General features: G+C 27.0%; 1 protein-coding gene across 1 annotated transcript; it reads right to left on the minus strand.

Moving 5' to 3' along the window:
• Positions 1-7870: 7870 nt before the first annotated feature.
• On the minus strand, positions 7871-13256 carry LOC120081272 (uncharacterized protein At1g66480). Its single transcript, XM_039036006.1, has 3 exons — positions 12927-13256; positions 12089-12430; positions 7871-8152 (listed from the first exon to the last, which is right to left on the minus strand). The coding sequence occupies exons 1-3, from the start codon at positions 13167-13169 to the stop codon at positions 8087-8089; spliced, it is 651 nt and encodes a 216-aa protein (XP_038891934.1). The 5' UTR covers positions 13170-13256; the 3' UTR covers positions 7871-8086.
• Positions 13257-22999: the final 9743 nt, after the last annotated feature.

Below are 22999 nucleotides of genomic sequence, written 5' to 3' on the forward strand. Positions count from 1 at the left end.
TATTCATAATACTCCCCCTTAGATGTCCATATATATATATATATATATATAATATGTCTCGTTAAAACCTTACAAAAACCCTAGTGAAGGAAAAAAGTACATATTTCATATAATACATACTCCTAAAAAATACAATATATTTACCCTCCCTTATGAAAACATTACTTAAGATCTCTGAGTCGCCGCATTCCAATATTTTGCACCAATGTTTCAAAAGTTGCGGTTGGTAATGTCTTTGTAAATAAGTCTGTCAGGTTATCCTTCGAACAAATTTGTTGTATAGTGATGTCGCCATTTTCTTCAAGATCATGAGTGTAGAAAAGTTTCAGTGAAATATGTTTTGTTCTATCTACTTTAATATATCCTCCTTTGATTTGGGCTATGCAAGCTGTGTTGTTTTCGTATAATATTGTTGGAAGGTTTTTATTAGAAGACAAGTCACACGTTTAATGAATGTGTTGAGTCATTGACCTTAGCATACACATTCTCGACTAGCCTTGTGAATTGCAAGAATTTCAACATGATTTGAGGAAGTGATCGTTATACTCTGTTTCACCGATAGCCATGATATAACAGTTCCTCCACATGTTAACAGATAACCTATTTGAGATCTAGTTTTGTATCGATCAGATAAATATCTAGAATCTGCACTAAATCAAAATTTTATTTATTTGAATAAAACAAACCCATATTAATTGTTCCTCGGAGATAATGAAGTATATACTTAATTTCGTTACAATGTCTTTTTATAGGAGAAGAACAATATCTAACTAATAAATTTACTAAAAATGTAATATCTAGTCTTGTATTAGAATCAGTGTATCCTGTAAGGATCGAATGAAATTAAAAAAAAAAGGCTAGCAAAAACAATTCCAGATGAAGGATTTGGGAGAAGCTCAATATATCCTTATGATCCAAATAGTTCGAAATTGCAAGAAAAGAATTTTAACCATATCTCAAGCATACTATATTGACAAGATGTTGTCTAGATATAAGATGCAAAATTCCAAGAGGGGTTTGCCACCCTTCAGGCATGGAATTCACTTATCACAGGAATATTGTCCTAAAACACCTCAGGAAGTTGAGGATATGAGACGCATATTCCCTATGCATCAGCAATTGGAAGTCTGAGTATGCTATGTTATGTACACGACCTAACATATGCTATGTAGTGGGAATTGTCGACAGGTTTCAGTCCAATCCTAGACTTACACATTGGACGACCGTTAAGAACATCCTCAAGTATCTTAGGAAAACGATGGACTACTTGCTCATGTATGGCAGTAAGGATCTGATCCTTACAGGATACATTGACTCTAATTTTCAGTTGGATAAAGATTCAAGAAAATCTATCTCGGGATCATTGTTCGCCCTAAATGGAGGAGCAATTGTATAGTAGAGTATCAAGTAAAGTTGTATTGCTGACTCTACCATGGAAGCAGATTATGTAGCTACTTGTGAAGCAGAAAAGGAAGTTGTGTGGCTCAAAAGCTTTTTAACCGATTTGGAAGTGGTTCCAAATATGCATCTGTCTGTCACTCTCTATTGTAATAATAATGGAGCTATTGTAAATTCCAAGGAGCCAATAAGCCATAAGCACGGAAAGCACATTGAGCGAAAATATCATCTCATTTGTGAGATTGTTTAACGAGAAAATGTAATTATAAAAAATAGCCTCTGAGGACAACATGTTGATCTGTTTACAAAGGCTCTCACAGTTAAAGTGTTTGAGTTCACCTAGTGAGTCTAGGACTACAGGATATTTAATCTAGGGCAAGTGGGAGAAAAACCATGGGATGGACTAGTTTATTGTATTCTTTCTCTAAAAACTCAACGTTTTGTATTTTTTTTTTTTTTTTTTTACTATTAGAGTTTTAGTCCAAGTGAGAGTATGTTGGGTTTTATGTCCTAAAACTCGTGGTTTGTAAACATTAAACATATTCTATTACTAATAAAGGTGTTACTGAGGTTTATTCAATAAAACTATTATTGATATGTGAATTACATATATCGTTTTAGAATATCCTAAATCCAATAACTAAGATACATGACTATAACATGAATACTTGGACTTTATGTAAAAACCTAAAAGTGAATCAAGTTCGAGTAAATAGCTTAAACGGTCTATAGTATATGGATAAGGTTGGGTACCTTATTCTGAAAACACTATTGGATGCGGCCGACTTTGTATTTAGTACATGCAGTGTGATCCTAATCGTTTATGTGGAAACACTCGAGTGAATTTTTAGTGATGTAAACGCATTCATTGCAAAGGAAAACGCATGAAATTCTACATATGTGTTAAAATCGTACAAAAGCATCCTTTTAAGTAAAAGATACTTTACTAATGCACCTTAATGCAGGAATAAAAAAAGATCTACCAAGTGTTGCAGATAAAGCTAACACAAGGGGTATGCGTCCGAGACTACTCAAAACATGAAGGACTCATTTGGCTCGTGCATTTTATGTCAAATCACAACTTGCAAGCATGAGCATCTGATTGACGGCGTCTGATTGAATTAGAGTGGCAGGCAGTTATCTCGGGATATGAAATTTAATGCAATCACATCAGGAAGTTGCTGAGAGATTTCCTATATAGAGATAGGTCTTCTACAAAAATAAAAGCTAGATAGTTAAAATTTAAAACACAGATAGCCAGTAGTTAAAACTTTTTCACCTCTGTCGTTTACAAGCAAGGAGTAGGAGGTTGACCACTATTTTCTACTGCTGATAAAGAGGTGTTGTCGAAGAGAAGCTTAAGAGAGATATCTTCTTCAACTCCTCCACCAAGTCGATCATAGCAAGCATTAAAAACAAACCAATGAGGACAAGACATTGAACTCTACTGTTTGACTTCTTCCTTTTTACTTTGCATTTCTATCCACTATTTCATTCAATTGAACTAAGATTGTTTGTATCAATACTTATTATCTTGAATTCAATCTTATTTTTACCATTCTTCACTTCTCCATCTGTCCATTTTCAAAGTTGTTTATTTTGTGAACTTTCCGGCTCGATGAATGCATGAAATTTGCTGTTTGAATCTTCTTGTCTAGTAGATTGAAATAAAATAGTGGTTAAGTCACTCGAGAGAGTAATTTAACTACTGAACGTATCAAGTCAGGGCATGAAGTAATTTTAGAGATAGAATGTTAATGTCTTTTGTCTGTTCTAACGTATGCACCCTAGAGATAAGATTATGTATGCCATTTGCACCGAGAGAAGTTGAACATCGCATGAACTAAGGAACAGATTTCCAACGTATAGCAAATACACTTAGATTGTAAACAAACATTTGTACCATCTCTATTCCATCATCATTGTGCTCATATAGGTTTGTTGTTCCTACTAGAAAATCAATGCATACCATGTACATTTAAAACCATTTATCCATGAATCCCTTTTTCCCTCTCAGAACTCCTATTTCCCTCTTGCAAGCATGCCATTAGCTTAGTATAAATAACCAACGCCTCTCAATTAATTAGGAAACCTCTACATTATATCCGAGAAAAAACCCTGCGTTAGTATACTCTAGAATCCCTACATTCGACACTGGACTTACCAAGAAACTTAGGTTAGATTTATACTTGGGTCTAGCTTAAGAGAACTTGTATACACCAACAAGGTTTGCACGCATTAAATCTATCACCAATGCATCACATTATTTTCATACCAAGAGATAGATCAATCTGGCATTCATCTTTATTTTGATTGAAAGTATAATCGTGTAATAGAAGCAATCAGAATCAATAAGCACTCTAATTACAGTTAATTTGAGTTCTAAAAGCATGCAAACAACATTAATTATAGAATAGGATTTCAAGAAGTTATACCTTTGATGAAACTTCCAAATCTGAGTTGCTCTCCACATAAATGAGCTTCAAATCAGCAGTAGACCACCAAGAATGTCTTCTCTACTATTCTCAGCCTTGGTGGTTTGAGTGGTGGAACTCATATTTGAGGTGAATGGTGAAGGGAATAAGAGGGTCTTTGAGAGAGGCAAAATTTTTACAGAAAAAAAACTCAATTTTCAGAAAAAATTCATTGTGATTTAAAAATTTTCAGTTCTTTTATGCATCCAATGCATACAATATTGATATTGACACTTCAATTGAAAATTTTTAGTGGGTTAGGTGTTTGTGTTTGGTTTAAACACTTCAAATTTTTCAAAAGTTGGAAAATCCCACTAATAATTAATTTTCATATTTAATGAATGCAAAATTAATTAAATTCAAAATTCAAAATTTCAATTTCTGAAATTTGAATAAAAAAATGAAAATTAATTTGATTTTAATTAATTTAAACAAATTTAATTATTAAATAATAATTTAATATCAAATATTAAATTAATCAAATACCTAATTTTAAACATGAATCCTATTCATGTAATTAATATTTAAATCAATATTTAAATATTATAAACTCACAAATTTTTGTTTAATTTTGATAAATTAAATGTAAATTATATGAAATATAATTATAGAAATCCTAATTTGAAATTGAACGATTCAAATTCAAACCCTAATTTTCAATTTGAACACTTCAAATTGAAATTCTAAACCCAATTTGAACATTTCAAATTAAAATTTAATTTGAATACTTCAAATTGAAATCATTTCAGATTTACTCAATTTACTAATCCAAAGTGTTCATGTTTTACGAGCTAGTAGAGGGATCTTATGGACCTACAGATCATGAGCTTCAACGATTTGAATTTAATTGGTTAAAACTCTTCAGACTGAATTAATCAATATTTGTTAATTACCGAGTCACACCACTATAGTCCAATAGTTACACTTTCCTCACTGTAGATATATTTGTGTCCACTTGATTTAACCATAATCAGTAAGTCGACCATTCATCGGTTATTCGTAATAACGGCTAGGTCAAATGTTGTTTTACCCTTAAAATTACATCTTGCTCCTTAAGTTCCACAGATCCTCTAATGAACAATTGGTTTGTGATTCAATCACAAAATCGGATCCCTCTCGAGCCAATGAGATGGTGTGGTCTCTTGTTCAATACTTGGATTCAGCACTTAAGAGAACGACCTTCCTCCTATCCCTAAATCGGGTAGGTATGAATTTCATCTTGCACCCTATGTCCCTAGCTATCTACCCGGTCTTACCCCTGAAATGGGAGGCTTAATGAGCCAACACTGTTGAGCGAACCCTCACCTATGAAAATCTAAGGAAAATCCTGAATGAATAGGAGTTCATAGTTAGCTTAATATTAAGATCGAGTTACCTAAGTTATCTAAGCGAAATAGTCAGTCTTAAACAGTAAACAATGTTATAAAGTAAAAGTGACTTATTTCTTGGTCCGATCTTATACAAACTCATTCCATAGGACGACTTTTCTCCTCATGTCAATACATGAATGAATCAGGATCACTTCGTTTGTAGCACTTTACAACAAATTGTAACAACTATAGAGTGGGCCGCATTCGATAGTGTTACCAGAATAAGGCACCAGCTATTTACTCGAACTTGATCCATCTTTATGTCTCCACATAAAGTTCAAGTATTCATATAATAGCTATGGATCTTAGTTTATTAGATTTAGTCTTTACAAATGCAATTTACAAAATTCAATAACAATGTTATTGAACAAAATTCAAATAGAATATGTTTAACTTTACAAACTACGAGTTTTAAGACATTCAACCCAACACATTCATAATAATTATCCATCACCATTTACATTCATCATCATAAGCATCATTAAGAATAAAAAATTCAGCGAACAATCTTACATCATTCCCAATGATTAAGATATCATCGACATGTAACACGAGGAATGCTATAGATGTGTTGACAACTTTCCTATAGACACAAGATTTGTCAATATTCTGTTTAAAGCCATAAAATTTGATCACAGTATCAAACCTTATATTCTAGGATCTAGATGTTTATTCTAAGTTGTAAATGGATCATTTAAGCTTGCAAACTTTTTGCTTTTGATCTTGTTCTACAAACCCCTCTGGTTGAGACATATAGATACTCTTGTCATGTTAGCCATTCAGAAAAGCTGTCTTGACATCCACTTGTCAAATCTCATAATCATAAAAATTGGCAATGGATTAGAGTATTCTAATAGACTTTAGCATTGCAACAGGGGAGAAGGTTTCTTCATAGTTCACCCCCTCTCTTAGGGTATAACCCTTTGTTACAAGTCTAACTTTAAAGGTTTGTACCTTTCCAGTCGCATCTCATTTTCTCTCGTAGATTCACTTGCAACCAATAGATGTTACTCCATCTGGTTGATCTACAAGTTCCTAGACCGAATTGAAGTACATTGACTTCATCTAGAGGTCCATTACTTTGATTCACTGATCTCTGTCAACATCATTCATTGCCTGTTTGTAGGTTAATGGATCTTCGACACCATTATCAAGTATGATGGCCTGTGTTTTTGTTAAACTCATGTAACAGTCAGGCTGTTGCACAACCTTCCCATTACGTCGAGGTATTCTCAACTCTTGAGATAGATGCGACTGATCAAAAGTACTGGCTTCATCAACAACTCTTGTTGAGGGACCAACCTCATCAACTACTTCTGTTGATTATCTGTAACTTCTTTGTAAACTTCATGTAATACTAGCTTACTGCGAGGTTGATGATCTCTTATGTGGTTTTCTTTGAGAATGTTATATGATTATATTTGATTACTATATGATATACTAATTGTCAATGATACTAATTGTTGTCTGATTACTGTTTGGTTGTTATTTGATATTGATTATTATCTAACTGCTATCTTATATTGATTTGTCATTTAATATTGGTTGTCAATGATACAAATTGCTATATGAAATGATTATCAAACTGTCAATGATACTAATTGTTACCTGATTATTATCTGATTACAACAATCAAATAGCAATCAGTGATATCGATTACTATTTGATTGGTATCTAATTGCTACTTGATACTGAGTACTTTGTAATTTCTATCTGATTATCATGCAATTTTTATTTGATGTTTGAAGCCATAACTAAAATAATTGATAAATAATTATTTGACATAGTTTGATATGAGATTTGATAACTGAGGATTTGGAGAATTTGAAAGAATTGAAATTTAGAAGTTTAGAATCAATTGGGAAATTTTTATTTATTGGTTTGAATATGAAATTTGAAATTTGAAACAATATATATATGAGAAGAAAAAGAATTCTACATTTGTAAGAAAGGAAATAACATAAAAACTCTATTCAACATTATGATGTTGGTCACCACAACTCAATTTAATAAAAACAAATCTCAAGAAAAAACAGAAAAATAAATATCAAAGTGTCTTCAACCACAAAACTCTACAAAATCAAAGAAAAAGATATTGAAAAGAGGAAAAAGCTTGTAATTTCACCAATAATCAACAAGGCAAAATCATTATGACTGAGAATCCACTTTTAAATAAGTTATAAAAATTAGGGCATTTAAAAAACTTTGATAAATCTTTAATTTTTTGGTTATGACGATACCAATTAATAATCAAGAGGAAGAATCTATTAAATCAAATAAAAAAAATAAATCGTATTGGAGAAAAAAAAAAAAGAAAAAAGAGAGGAACGTGAAATATGGACCATTTTGGAGTAAATAATAAATTAAGTTCCATATTTGAAAATCTTACCATATTTGAAAATAAAAAAATATAGGTGACATGCTTGCTTTATAGTATTTTTAAATTGCCATTCATTACAAATTCCTTTTTAAATTTCCATATCAACATTAAATATAATAATATTTTATTTTGTTACTGTAGCAAAGGAAGGATGGGAATTTTTAAATATATTTCTAAAAAAACTTAAGAATCAAAAAGATATTTTTCATATATATATATTGAACCAAAAAAAAGTTATCGCCATGATATTTAGATGATAGCTATATATATAAATATATATCATAAAGTTAATTATAAATACATAATGGGTATATAAAAGGACAGTAAATTAGCTATATTCTACAAAAGCTTGTAAGATTCGAATATTTTTAATTGAAATGAAGGACGTAACGGAGTACTCTCAACAGATCGTCACTGTATCACTTCAATTAATTTGTTCATGAATCTTATCGTTCTTGTGTTAATTAAGATGCTACTGCAATTTGAGTTCCTCTTGCTTCCATTGTCGTCATGAAACTTACACGTCGCTTCTGCATTTTGAACGAATTCGTTTTTAAAAATTGTATGTAATACAAATAAAAAGAAAACACAATAGTTTTTAACCATCTTAATTTTCACATCATTCCAAGTGTGTCAAAACATAGTAAGGGAAAAATAATCAAACCCTACAAAATATGGCATATACCTTGTTATAAAAAAAATTACAGAAAAACCCAAATAACTAAAGTTTAATTGTATCAACTATATATCATGGAGGAAAATTCTATGAAAAAGATAGAATTAAAATGGGCACATTATGATAAGATTGAAATGGCTAAATGGGTTTGGCAGACAAAGCAATAATAAAGCAAAAATTGACTAGAGATGGTGAGACTCAATTTTGCATCCTCTATTTAAATATAGTAAACAATAATATCATTATTAGTGATTGAAAATTTTGGAGAAGTAGCACTAAATGTAGTTCTCTAACTATATCTCAAACAAATCTTTAACATAAATTAATGAATAATGAGGCATCTAACTATCATCTAAGGTTAATTTTTAATTTTGTGTCTATTTAGCTCTTAATCACTAGAAACTGTCTAATAATTTTTTTTTTATCGAATGAGACCTTTAAATTCTTAATTTTGTATATGATAAGTCCATGAATGTTAAAAGATGTTTAATAGATCATTCTATTATGATCCCCACCCTACATCGTTGTTGGTAAATCTAAAAAAAAAAAAAAAAAAAAATCTACCTTTACGAGAAATTTTCACATATAGAAAAAATGTCAAAATATTTACAGAAATAGTGAAAAAATATTTTGATAGACACTTATATATTTCTATCCGTATTTATCACATAGTATCAATGATAGACTTCTATTAGTTTATATCATGATTAAATTTTATTATTTTATATAAATAAGATCTCTTATTTTTCTATTTTTGAAAATCTCTCAGGATATATTATGAAAGATATATATATATATATATATATATATATATATATAATTATATACGAAAGAAAAGTTTGTATCAATGATTCGTGAGTAGAATATTCTATATGAAAGAGATGGAAACAATGATGGCTTCACCGTAAGAAACGATATTGAAATTAAAAGTGGGATAATTAAAATCATATTAAGAATAGACTTGAAATTTTAATATAGTAAATGAATTATTAGGAAAAAAAAACCTTTTTAAGTCATTCAATAGTTTTCTTTTGATTTTTGAGATTGCAAAAAGTTGCCCAATTTTGAGTTTTGAGTTCGATTTTCATTTGATTTTTCAATTTCAACATTTTTTTTAATATTCAATTTTATTCGTAAATAAGTTTCAAATGTTATAATTTTGAGTTTTATTTTCATTTTGTCCATGAATTTCAAGATTTAACAATTTTACCTCTCAATTTTACTAATCCCTCACCTTTTATCTTTAGTATTGATTTTTAATTAATTAATTTAAAATAATTAATTTTTAATTAATTTTAATCTTGACAATGAAAATTAATTTGATTTATAATTAAGAGTTGTTTTCAAATATAGGAAAATGAACTAAAATATTTACAAATAATAGCAAAATATCACAGTCTATCTATGATAGATCGCGATAGATTACTATCTGTATCTATCATGATAACATATAGTAGTCTATCGTTGTCTATCGCAGTCCATCACAGATAGAATGTGATATTTTGCTATTCGTTGTAAATATTTTTAACAGTTTTATCATTTAAATAATTTTCCTTATAATTAATTTAATTCTTTTAGGTTAATTAATAGAACATAAAGGAATTAAAATCTCCCAAGTAAAAATGTAAAATTTTGACACATATGATCAAATAAATACTCAATTCAAGATTCGAGTAAAAATGTAACATTTTAACCTAGGACTGAATAGAAATTATACATAAACTTCAAGAGTAAAAGTGTGAAAATTTGAATTTAAGAAGCAAACAATATTCATATTCGATGACAAAAAAAAAAAAAAAAAAGAAAATTAATGAACCATACTATTTTATTAATTTTGAAAAATAAGAATAATATGGAAGTTGATATATCACAATTTTAGGGAAGAAAATTCTATGAAAGTTGGGCACACTAAGAAAAGGTTGTGATTAATGGGTTAGAAGACAAAGCACTAATTAAAACAAAAATTGACAAATTCGATAGTGAGAGTCAACTTAATGCCCTAATTTGATTAAATTTCGTAAATCAAATCATTATCATTATCATTATCGTGCGTAGATTTTACAATTTATTTTATTTTATTTTTATGAAGAATAAAGGGTTGTTTTGAAATATAGAAAAAAAATCAAAATATTTTTAAAAAAATAGTAAAATTTTAGAACATCAATGATAGACGTTGATACACTTTTCTACCAGTGTCTATCAGTGATATTGATAAACACTAATAGAAGTCAATCCATGTCTATTAGCGTCTATCATTGATAGTTAAAAAATTTTGTTTCATCTCATAAATATTTTCAACAATTTTACCATTTGAAATAAGTTACCAAGAAAAAATACCTCACTTACTTCCGTTTTTAAAATAATTGTTGGTAATTGTACATTATTTAAAAATTAATATAAATTAACTAATTTAAGATTTAATAAATTTCAACTTTAAACTTATCTTAGTAACCGTGTGAGGTAAATAAATATTAAATTACTTTATTTTAGATATAATAACTAAAATATATCTATTATTAAAATTTATATTTTTATAATTTATATTTTTTAATAATTGCTCATAATATTTATTTTATTTTTTTCTAGATTAATTATTAAGTAGTAAGGAAAGTAGCTTTAATTTAAAAAATTCAATAAAGGTGTGATATACATTCAACTTATTAATAATTAGGAGATATTGAAGGATAAAATAAAAAATTTATAAAACAAAATTATAATATCTAATTCTACGGGAATGAAGATACTTAGAACGGAGGGATTTTAGGATGTCGGATGTCTTTAAATGATTGACTATTTTAAAATTATCGTAATATAAACAAATTAATTTAAATGTTGATGAAGTAATAATTTAAGATTACACAAAACAAATGATCCTAAAAACTAATTAGAGATGATTTTATCAGAAAAAGTGCTTATAAATTAATTGATAAAAAAAAAATGAAAATTCTAGGAAGCAGAAATCAAACAAAAATTGACTCATTGGATGGTGAGTGAGTCAACTTGATGTCCTCACTATTTTAATTTACATCTTTAATTTAATTAATTTATAGTTGCACCAACTTTTTCTTTTTTAAAAGTGTAACTACTTGATAACCAAAAACCCAATTAAATATTAATTACATTTTAAAACCACTATCAATGAGTATAGTTTTATCTTTAAATATATTTTTGTTTTCATTTAATGTTATATGTTCGATTAATTAAATTCTTAATTTTTAATATAATTGGCACACATGAGTTCTTCCATTTTTTTTTTTTTTTTTTTACCATCTATCTATTTTGACGTTGGTAATATATTTGGTCTTATTTTTCAACATTTTTAATCATTGTACTTCAAAAATAAAAGGGAAAGTTCAAATATTTTCTTGTAATTCAAGAAGTAATAGTGTATTTTTAATCTATTTTATATTGATGGATTTAGATTTATTTTAGTTCTTTCAACTTCCATATGAACTTTCAAACTTTTTTTTTTTCTCAATTCCATTAATTTTTCATTAATTATTTGATAAAAGCTTAAAACCCACTTTTGAATATACTATTCTATGACTTTCTAGCTTTATCTACTATATAGGCATAATGGATAAGAGTTCTTTATTTTTAATTTTTTATTCTTTACTTTTGGTTTAATCTCCTGTCTTTTGAAAAAAAAAATTATAAACAAATTTTGAAAACATCAAAACTTTTTTTTTTTTTAATAAATTCAAGTTTTAGACATTAAAAAACTTGAAATTATTATGAATATTGTAAATTATTGCAATAATGAAAAGAAGTTAAAAAAGGACATACGCACCTCACGTGGCTTGATGATATCCTTCTTCTCCTCGTCTTTGTGATCATTTTCACAAACATTTTCTCTTGTTTTGTACAATCCCATAATCCTTTCTGCTGCCTCTGCCTCATCTTTGCACTCCTTCAACAATCTTTCCACTTCGGCCTTCGGCAGCCGGACCTTCACCCGTGTCGCCGCTCCCGATCCCGATCCCGATCCATCACTCTCTCCTCCACCCTCCTCCGCCAACACACTCTTCGGTTTCATGATAGTTAGGTCTGATGCTGACCGTCGTGCCAACATCAAGCTCTCTAGCCTATCCTTCGCACTCATGTTGATCGCCGACCGTACTCGCCGTGGTGCCTATGTTAAAAAAATAAAATCATAATGATATAATGTTAAATTTACAAGGTATCGAAAACAGAAAAATATCTATACTTCATGTTACTAATAACTATTTTTTGGGTCTCAGAGCTAATGATCGATTCTATAAAAGGGAGTGTTATGAATCTAAATGAAAAACGTTAAGATCCTATTTAGAAAATATTTAGTTCTTGAAAATTATAACCATTTTCGAACTCTTAGTTTCTTACAATGTTTCACATATTTCTTAAGTAAAAAAGTTGAATTTTTAGTCAAATATAAAAAAGCAAAAACAAATTTTTAAAAAATATTTTTTGAGTTTTTATAAAAGTTGGTCTAGTTTTTTTAAAACATTGGTAAAAAGTAGATTAGAAAGCATGAAATTTAGAGGTAAAAATAGTATTTATAGGCATAATTTTTCAGACAAAAAATCAAATGGTTAACAATGGAGTCTAAATTACTGTAACCTATTAGCTTAAGCTATTGAATTCCACACCTGTTCTTTTGAAACTTTAGGCAGCTCGACGAGGAAATAAAGTCTCTTCGTGCTGAGCTTCTGGTGGAGCTCCAATGGCTTTGCTCGAACACCGTAGTGCTTCACGGCCTCAGATTCGAGTAAAACAAAGCCGGGATAATCCTTAACAACGTCTCCGGCTTGAACCGGGGTATTTAGTTTCATCGTCTCGCCGGAGATGTTCATGACCTTCACCGTCTTCTTGACTCCAAAGGTGTTTCCCATGGCGGCCAAAAGGGAAAAGAGTTTGAAAAAGAGAGAGACAGAAGAAGAGAAGATGGTGGGTGGGCGCCTATAAGAGAGAATATCAATCTTAGTCTAAAGGTCTTATTATAGGGAAAAGATTTTGTTTGGTGGATTAAAAAGTTTATTATTTATTTATTTATTATTATTATTATTTTTTTTTTTGGTCAAACAAAGAAGGCAAAGTTTGAACATTTAAATAAAATCATACTTGACAATGCAGAAAAGTACGTAAACTGTCCCTTTCGAGCCAAGCATGGGGTTAAAAAAATTTCTCCACATTTATTTATTTTTTTATTTTTACGGTCTACTCAGTTCTCTAACTGTAGTAAATTTTTTGAAAAAATTCTCTTTTTTATTTCTGAGTTTGTGTATTTGATCCCTGAATTTTCAATATATATTTTTTATTCCTTGAATTTTTAGAATAGATGCATTTAGTCTTTGAGTTTTTAAAATGTAACTCTTTAATCTCCAAATTTTTAACTATGGATTTAAAAGCTCCCTGAACTATTTTCTATTTTCACTTTATTTAATCATATGAAATTTTGAGTTACAAAAATATGTTTAAAAAATAATTCTAGAGAGAAGAAGTAATTTTTAATTAAAATAATAAAAAAAATTAATGCATGGACTTCATAAACATATTTTAAAAGAATCTGGGATCTAAAAAAATATATTTTGAAAACTTAGAAACCAAATGAACATCATTAAAAAAAAAAACTTAGAAATTAAAAATGTATGCTTTGAAAATAGGGATCAAATGGCCATATTCTTTTTAAATAGATATTATAAAGTTTTTTAGATGGTAAAAAAATAGATGCAACAATGGTCTTTTTTCCTATATCAGACAATAAACCTATAACATAGGTTTGATTTTTTACTTTTGTTTGGCTTTTTTTTTTCAAGTTAATTAGAGTATTATAAATTTTGCCTATAAGTCTTTAGAATTAATGAATCTTTTCTACTAATTTTTTTTAATTTGTGTCTTCTTTTACAAAAAAAAAAAAAAAAAAAAAAAAAAAATGATGCTAGCTTCCTTGCTATTTCTTTAGTATTTTTTTTTTAAAAAAATTATTAAAAACACATTTGAATTCTTGTCTAACAAATATAAAAGCAAGTGGTTTAAAACTATTTTTTTAAGTTTCCAAATTGTTACTTAGATTTTATTTGGAAACTTATTTTTTGAAAGGTAGATAGAAAAAGAAAAATAGCGACTAAAAAACTATATATATACAAAATGAAACTACCTTGAATTTATGAACCCGTATATATATTTAATTTCTCACCATTTCAAGTAGTTTCACTCACATCCAATAATTTATAATTTTACATCTAATAAGATTTTTTTTTAAGTTTCAGTCATTGCGAAGATAGAGGATCAAACTTTTTTTAATTGAGTTTAATAATATAATTAGAGGACTCAAACCTCCGACCTATTTTTTGAAAGTACATGTTTCATGCTAACTCATGTTAACAGCTACGCTCGAATTGATACGTCTGGTAATAGTTTACTCTCATTAACCCCATCAATTCTATTTGTGTAACATACCAATTACATAAATTAAAAACATGTTTTGCTACACTGCAACTTTTTTTTCTTCAGTACAACAATTACAGGAATGAGAGTTTGAACCTCTAACCTCAATAGAGGATCTCCATTTCAATTACTGTTGAACTAACTCGCAACTATTATGAATTCGACAAATAAAAATAAGCTAAACAGTAGAGAATCGATACAGATTATTAACAGTGTGTTAGCTACATTTACAAGTAAATTGAGAAAGTAGTTTATTATTAGAGAGAATAATTAGATTACAGATTAGAAGCGCTTTTAGGGTTAGAAAATTTATATAACGCATTCTCTAAATTCTAGAGTCAAAATTGTAAATAACGTAAAATATGACAAATACGAAACACCGGTCCCTAACACTTATAATTAAATCACATGTAAACCGTATATAATTTCCAAATGCAAACAAAAACAAAGTCCAAGGACCAAGATTTCTCAAGAGATTGACAAGAAAAAATAGAGATTATTTAAAATGATGTTTTATGAATTTTCCAACCTTTTTAAATTTGAAGAAGAGAAGAAGGTAAGGCCCGTGATGTATGGGGTAAGGCTATGATTTGATTTGATTTGATTTTGATATTATTTTTTGTATTTATATAATTATATAGTCTTAGTATATTAGGATGTTTTTGTTTAATACAAAATGGGGATAGGTGAAGGTGCGTTAATCACGGGCTTGGATCCAAGCATTGTTTTCTTCAAACTCAACATATCCCTTCCTCTAATCTTTTGACTTATTTCTAACATTCCTAACCTCTTCGATGTTGACTCGACTCGAGCATAGTTTCAAATTGGTTAAGTTGGTCGACTCGAGAATATAAATTACCTTCGAATGATCAAGTACGAGTTCTTAAACCTAATTTATATTCTTATACATTATTTACAAGTTTGATCTTAGGGTTTAGAGAAATGCATCATATATCGATAAAATGCCCTTGTCCAACGGCTTTGGTGTGAGTCCCATCTGCAACATTTTCTATTTTTTTTAAATGAAATTGAAGGTAAATATTAAATATTTTTTGAAAATAATATTTTTTTATAATTCGATTCTAAATCAACAATGATATATTTATTTTTCTAAATGACATAACTTTAATCAAAGAGTGTGTCTTTTTTTTAAAAGAACAAACTCCATATCAAGAGATATAACTATTTGAATTGCTATAAATAGTTGACGATTATTTCCTAAAAATCTAAATCTCTTTTATGTAAAATTATCTATAATGTTTGAATTGCTATAAATAGTTGACGATTATTTCCTAAAAATCTAAATCTCTTTTATGTAAAATTATTCACACATTATAGAGAACAAATTTGTCACAAGTGTTGTAAATTCATTGGGTTAAAATTTATTTTTTCCAATAATGTTTCGTTTTTCTCCTGTAATTTTCTTTTACAAAAATGAAATTATTTTCATGTATTTTGTTAATATATTTATTTTTGTTACTTTTCTTCATTCTATTTGTGATTAACTAGTACATTTAAAATATAGACAATATTTTATAAATATGAAAATTAAAAAAAAAAGTTTAATGAAAAAATATAGCAAAAAAGTTTGATGATATATATAATATAAAACTAAGTCATCAAAACTTATTTTTATTTTAAGATAAAACAAAATTATTAAACATACTTTTAATTTTTCAACTTTTAGAGAACAGAAAATTAAAAACAAATACCAAATATGTTTTTGGTTTTTTGTTTTTTCAAAATAGAAAACTAAAAATATTTAAGAAACAACATGTATGGTTTTAGCTATTTAGAAACAAGGGATCTTTTTAAATATAAAAAAATATTTTAAAGTATTTATACTTTATAGCAAAAAATTTCAAAAATAAATATTTTTTCAATTTTTTTACTATGATAAATATTTTTGAGATTTTTCTATTTATAAGAATTTCTTTAGAAAATCAAGACCCAAAAACACATTTTAAAAAACTAAAAATTAAATAGTTATTTTGTGTAAGCTTCAAAAGTGAGCTTAATTTAATTCTCTTCCTCAAATTGTTTTGGTTGTGAGTAACGTAAATAAGTTACCAGTAATTAATATTTCTATTATAAATGATATATTTGTATTGTAATGCTATTAATTTATATATTTTATAAAAACATGTTTGATGTTGGATGGTCGTTTTATTTATTTTCATTTATTTCTAGATTGGTCGTTCTACTTTTTTTTTATTATTATTATTTATTCTTGGTCGCTCTATTTTTAAAATATGATACATTTTAATATTCACCATATTATTATATCTAAACATCTTTAAAAAGGAAGACAATTGACAGAACAAGACGAGGATTTTAAGGACAATGAAAAACAGTTATTAGTTCCAACTAAAAGAACATTTTACAAACTTTTAGTGATGTTGTCGGATATTTAACCTTAAATTAATTAATTGTTTTATAATATTCTATTTGTTGTAGTTTTTAAAATAATTGTTGAATTGTATTTTTAGAAAAATTATTTATATCATATAGAGCATATTGGTGTTTGATAAATTTTAATTTAAATCTAAAAAATCGATAACGGTGTTTGGTAAGTTTAACTCAGAATTTTTTGTGACTTAGGTTTAATGACCAAATTAAATATATTGTTTAACTATTTATATAATGATTTTAAGTAAAATAAATAGCCATTAGTTGTTTATTTAGCATGTTTAGCATATAATACATATATATTTATAGAAAAATTGACGCTAAATTGTAAATTTAGTCCTTATGATCCGAAGAGAAATTAAAATTTAGTTCTTATGATTTATATAAAAAATTTTAATCTCTATGTTTTGATAAAATTCTCATAAATAATTCATAATTGAGAATACTTACGAAAATTTGATCAAACGATGTGGACTATTTATAAAGTTTTGTGGAATCACAAAATTAAATTAAAACTTTGAAAATCATAGGACTAAATTCTTTCTCTAAATTTATATGGAAGAAATAGAAGAAAAAGGGAAATGATAATCGGAAGAAGAGAGGGTTTTTTTTTTTTTAAGTAAAGATAAAATTAAAATACTTAAAATAGTTGCTGATGCAAAAATAAATCGTTAAAATAGGGAAAATATAGTTGTTTAGTAAGGCTTTCGGGAATCTAAAATCAGACAAAAAAGTATTTTTGCATAATGTATTTTTTTAAAAAAAATATAGGAAAAATTACAAAAAAAAAAAAATTCATCCTTAAATACGATAGCAGTTGTAATTACACCCTTAAAAACTTTTGATTTTAGAAATTCAAATTTATATGAGTATTAAAATTAGGTCAAATTGGACCTTGAAAATATTGGACCTTGAAAAATTACAAAAAATCAATCCTTAAATAACATACACCTAAAATATTGGATTTTTTTTTTTCAAATTACTTTTACTTTCCAACACAATTCCAAACAAAATCTAAATAGATCTTGTTTCATAATGAATTTGTTTTGAATTTACGTTTGTTTTCTCTAATTTTAAAAAGAAATATTTTTATATTTAAAAAATAAACTTACTTAAAAGAAAGGATTTAACGAAAATATATTTGTATTTTATATTTTTAGATATATATTTGTCTGTTTAATACCAGATTTGAAATTTAGATTCTAATTTAAACCATTATTTTAGGTTAAAAATTGTGTATAGTTATTATTTTTTAAATTTATAATATATTATATAATACATATTTTAATTCAAAAAATGAATTAAATTTATGAAATGAATATAAAATTTCTAAAAGTTTTTAAACCTTTTTTAATACAGTTTTGTATTTACGTAAAAAAATGTTATTTTTAAAATTTAATTAAACCATTTAATCACATAATTCAAAATATAATCTAAATTGTCTTGTCTGCTATATATATTTGTTGAACTAAATGATTTTGATAACATAAAACAAAATCTGTAATATCATTTTGGAAATGGCACACACTATTTCATATTAATATCTCTTTGTCGACAATAACACTTCTAGTTAAAGGAAATTTTCCACATGGTGTAATTTTAAAATAAAATAAAGAAAAGAAAAAGTGAAAAGATTATGTGTATAATAATTTTCCTAATTCAAAAGTTTTGGCTATAACTTTGTAATATATGATAATCAAAAGTGTATTTTCTTTTTTCTTTTTTTTTTTAAAAAAAAAAGAAAATCTAAAATGTTTTATTAGGGTTAATATGAATATTAAAAGTAGTCTAAATTCCAAAATGACCTTCCGCTCATCAATTTAGAAGCTTTTTGGGTTCTTAATTTCATACACTGGCTTGGGAAACAAGTTTGAGGCAACTTCTTCCTCTCTTCCTAATTAGAAGTGCTTTTAGGAGACTCCTAAGGGTTCTTGTTGTAACGTTCGAGGCCCGTGACTTGGACGAAAATTCAAAATTTGAATTCGACATCTGATTTTTTTCGACATCCTTTTGCATCCACTACAACGTAGTTATATATCCTTATTTATCTTGAATGCTTCTAGAAGTGAAATTTGTCCCAACAAACGTCTTTTCCAAAAATTCCCAAGAAATGATCACCTAACTTAGGATTGCTCAAAACTAAGCACACTTAATCGTGCAAAGTTCTTCTATGATTGAGTTACCAAAAAGGAAGTTGCACCTTGTTAATATAGGTATAGACTTTCAATTTTAAGTATTTCTTAACCATACTTTCATGTTCTCAAAGTTCCTCTCTTTTGGATGTGATCTCAGTTCATTCGTGTCCCCTTCCTATACTTGGGGCATTTACGGCTGTAGCTTTTAAAATAATGGTTAACAATTGTGCTTTTAGAAAAGTCAGCTGTGAAAGAAAGTAGAATAAAGTTTGGTAAATTTTAATTTTAAATTAAAAAATTAGTCACGGTATTTAGTAAATTAATATTAAAACAAAATTAGGTTTATTATTTCAACTAGTTTTATATGGACATTTAATTTATAGTTGTATATGATTTAAATTTCAACTAATTTTATTTAATCTAGTTATTTGATAATTTTTTTTAAACAAATAAATTAAAATTTGAAAATAGACCTAACAAATTATATTAATTTGGAAAGGACATTATTATAATATATTTATATAAAAGATTAAAAAGTTATTATTGAATTAACGGTAAGAACGAACTTAAGTAAATATGAGTCTATTCAATTAATTTAAGTTTATACTCTCCACTTTAAAAAGTTAAAGGAATTAATTTTATGATTGTAATACACTTTTGGCCTCCGTATTTTTTCGACTTGCTTAATTTATGTCACAAAACTTTCAAATGTTTAATTTTATACTTTTAATAAATCCTAAATTCAATCTCAATTACTAGTTTCTTATTTAAAAATTTTGGAAACATTTACATATATTAATTTTATGGAAATTATTACTATTATTTAATCAATTTCAATAAAAACATTAAATTTAAGATTAATTACTCAGTAGTGGAATAAAAGAGCGTATATTTTTTTTCAGTCATGGGCTACTTGTATTAATTAAAAGCATATTGATCTTCACGAAATCTTAAAAGGTGTGGTATGGGCACCTTCTTCAAAGTTTATTTATTTATTTATTTTTAATAAGACTATTTTAATTATTTTAAAAAGTATCATTTTTTTAATCATGGGCTGTGTTATTAGTAAAAAGGAAATTATTTTAAATAGAAATTATTGAAAATATTTTAAAATATAACAAAATGTCACTATCTATCCATAATATATATTGATAGATACTAACAATGATAGAAGATAGTAGTATATTGATGTCTATCAATAATAGATAATGATATTTTGTTATATTTGTAAATATTTCGATTTATTTTACTATATTTAAAAATATTTTGATCCATTTTACTATATTCGAAAACAACTCTTAATAAAATTTATTTTTAGTAAAATTATAAAGATCTCTACATATGGATTTTCACTTAAATTGGTGGGCAAATAGCAAAAATTGACATGTAGCTAAAAATTATAATATTTATTTAAGTTTAGGATATAATTTGACCAAATGAAAAAAAAAATTAGGATTCAAATTGATATAAGATTTCTTAGGCAGATTATTGTTGTTATATATATATATATATTTGTTAACATTGTTATTATTATTATTTATTTATTTATTTATTTATTATTATTATTATTGGGATTACCTTGACCGCTAACATTTTTCCTGCCCTTGACTTTTTTTTTCCTTTTTCATTTCATTTTAGGAATTGAGGGTAATTTGGTCTTTCCGTCCAAAATAATGTCATTATTCAATGAATTTTGAAGAATAATTAATTTTTTAAAAAAACAAAAAACCTATGTTATTTTATATAATATTATGATTTGCTGTTGGTTAGCTGTTTGACTAACCATTTGAATTATATTTGTCAATAATTCGAACCTTGAAAAATAATTTTCAAACTTTCTTTTTCTTTTATGTTGTTTCTATTTTTTTGGGTGTTTACATATTTAAACAAAAAAAATAATAATTTTGTGTTCAAGTCATGCCCAAATTTAAAAGATTTTTGCATCTTATTAATTATTATTCTTAAGAATGTTTTTTTTATAGAGTATTTGGTTTTGGATTTAATGTCAATTTTATAACATATTGTATAGCATATTAGTCATAAAATGTAATCAAATACTGACTATTAGTTTTCTAGAAAGAATATTAATTCCAATCTTTCAAAAAAAAAAAACATTTAAAACAATATTCATTTTTATCATATATATATATGTATGTATATAGTCATTGATTAGAATCTCATTCTTCACTATAATAAAAGTTTGGGCAAATATCAATTTATACTCATAAATTTTTGGATATATCAATTTAAAAACTTTGGGGGTTGTATCAATTTAAACCCTGAATTTTAGGGTGTGTAATTATGCGTAACGATCCTTGTCAGAATATTCGAAAGGTCGGGTCGTTACACTCCTGCTCCGACACCCACCTCTGACGAAAACTTCGATGACCAATTTTGATGACTACTTTCACGCGACCAACTCTGAAAACCAATTGCAGGATCCGACAACTACCCTCGATGCAAACTTCGACAACCACCTTTGGATGATCAACTCCAACGATAAGTTTCTAGCTTCAACAACCACCTTCGATGACTAACTCCAACGACCACCTTCGGACAACCAACTCCGACGACCAATTCTGAGCTCCGACAATCACCTATGATGACAACTTTGACAACCAACTCTGACAACCACCTCCAATTACAAATTGACTCATTGTTGGCCTATATATATATATATAAACATCCTATTATTTGGAACATATAAATAAATCCTTCATGAAAATTCGATTTTTTGTGCATGTTCAAATCATACGATGATTGTTAAAGTATGTTGTAGGATTGTTGATTATATAAATAATAGTATTTTGTCTACTTTAAGTGCAATATTTATATGTAGAAATTTGTAAAATATATTTTTATTTAATTGAATTCACATGTGTTTTAGAATTTGGAAAAGTACCTATGTAGTTGAATGGTGAAATAAGAAGTTAAAGAAAAAAGAAACAAAAATAGAAACAAAACAAAAATAAGAAAAAACAAAAAAAAATCATAGAATAAAGATTTGTTTTCTAGAGCATTTACTAGCAAGAATTAGTGAAACTGGAGACTTGTTTTTTGATAATCCTCCAAATTTGGAGGAATTGAAAGTGAAATGGTTGAATTAATGTGGTAATATTGCATTGGCTGCTACGATGATGGGAGAGATTAAACAAAAAAAATTATGATAAACGAAAAATACAAAGAAACAATAAAAAGAAGAAGAAAAATAATAAGAAGATGATGATGATGAAATTCATGGAGAAAAATTAAGAATAAAAAATTTTGATTTCTCTTTGGTTTCCCATTTTATTTAACTATATTCCGACAATAAATCTTGTTAGTTAATTGTTGTTTATTAAAAAATAATATTAATAAGAGAAAGAAAGAAAAACTTTAAAAAATAAAAGAAAAAATTGTAATAATATTTTATTAAATAAATGGTAGAATTATTGAACAAAAAAGTTTCAAAACACAAATAGTAATCATAAATGTAGATTATGAAGAGTTTAAAAGACTGCATCAGATACCCTTGACATATGATCTCAACTTTGCACTTCAAATACAGACATATAAAGTCAGACAAAACAATTCTGTATCTTAAATACAGACATATAAACTCCAGACATCATATCACAACTCAACACCCCAAACCGTCATTTAGCAAATAATTCTGTAGTAGATGACATTTCAAACCTTGGATTCTAAACATGTCATACATCCTTTCTTTCTAGATATTTTCTTGTTTTCAT

Source organism: Benincasa hispida, chromosome 7 (assembly GCF_009727055.1).
Source record: "Benincasa hispida cultivar B227 chromosome 7, ASM972705v1, whole genome shotgun sequence".
Classification (NCBI taxonomy): domain Eukaryota; kingdom Viridiplantae; phylum Streptophyta; class Magnoliopsida; order Cucurbitales; family Cucurbitaceae; genus Benincasa; species Benincasa hispida.

Bases quoted from the DNA above. Each gene is read 5' to 3' on its own strand.
- LOC120081272 (XM_039036006.1), bottom strand. From the start codon at position 13,169: ATGGGAAACACCTTTGGAGTCAAGAAGACGGTGAAGGTCATGAACATC. The intron at 12,431-12,926 runs GTGTGGAATTCA...TTTTTAACATAG, and splicing joins CTAAAGTTTCAAAAGAACAG to GCACCACGGCGAGTACGGTC. The intron at 8,153-12,088 runs GTGCGTATGTCC...TTCAAAATGCAG, and splicing joins ATATCATCAAGCCACGTGAG to AAGCGACGTGTAAGTTTCAT.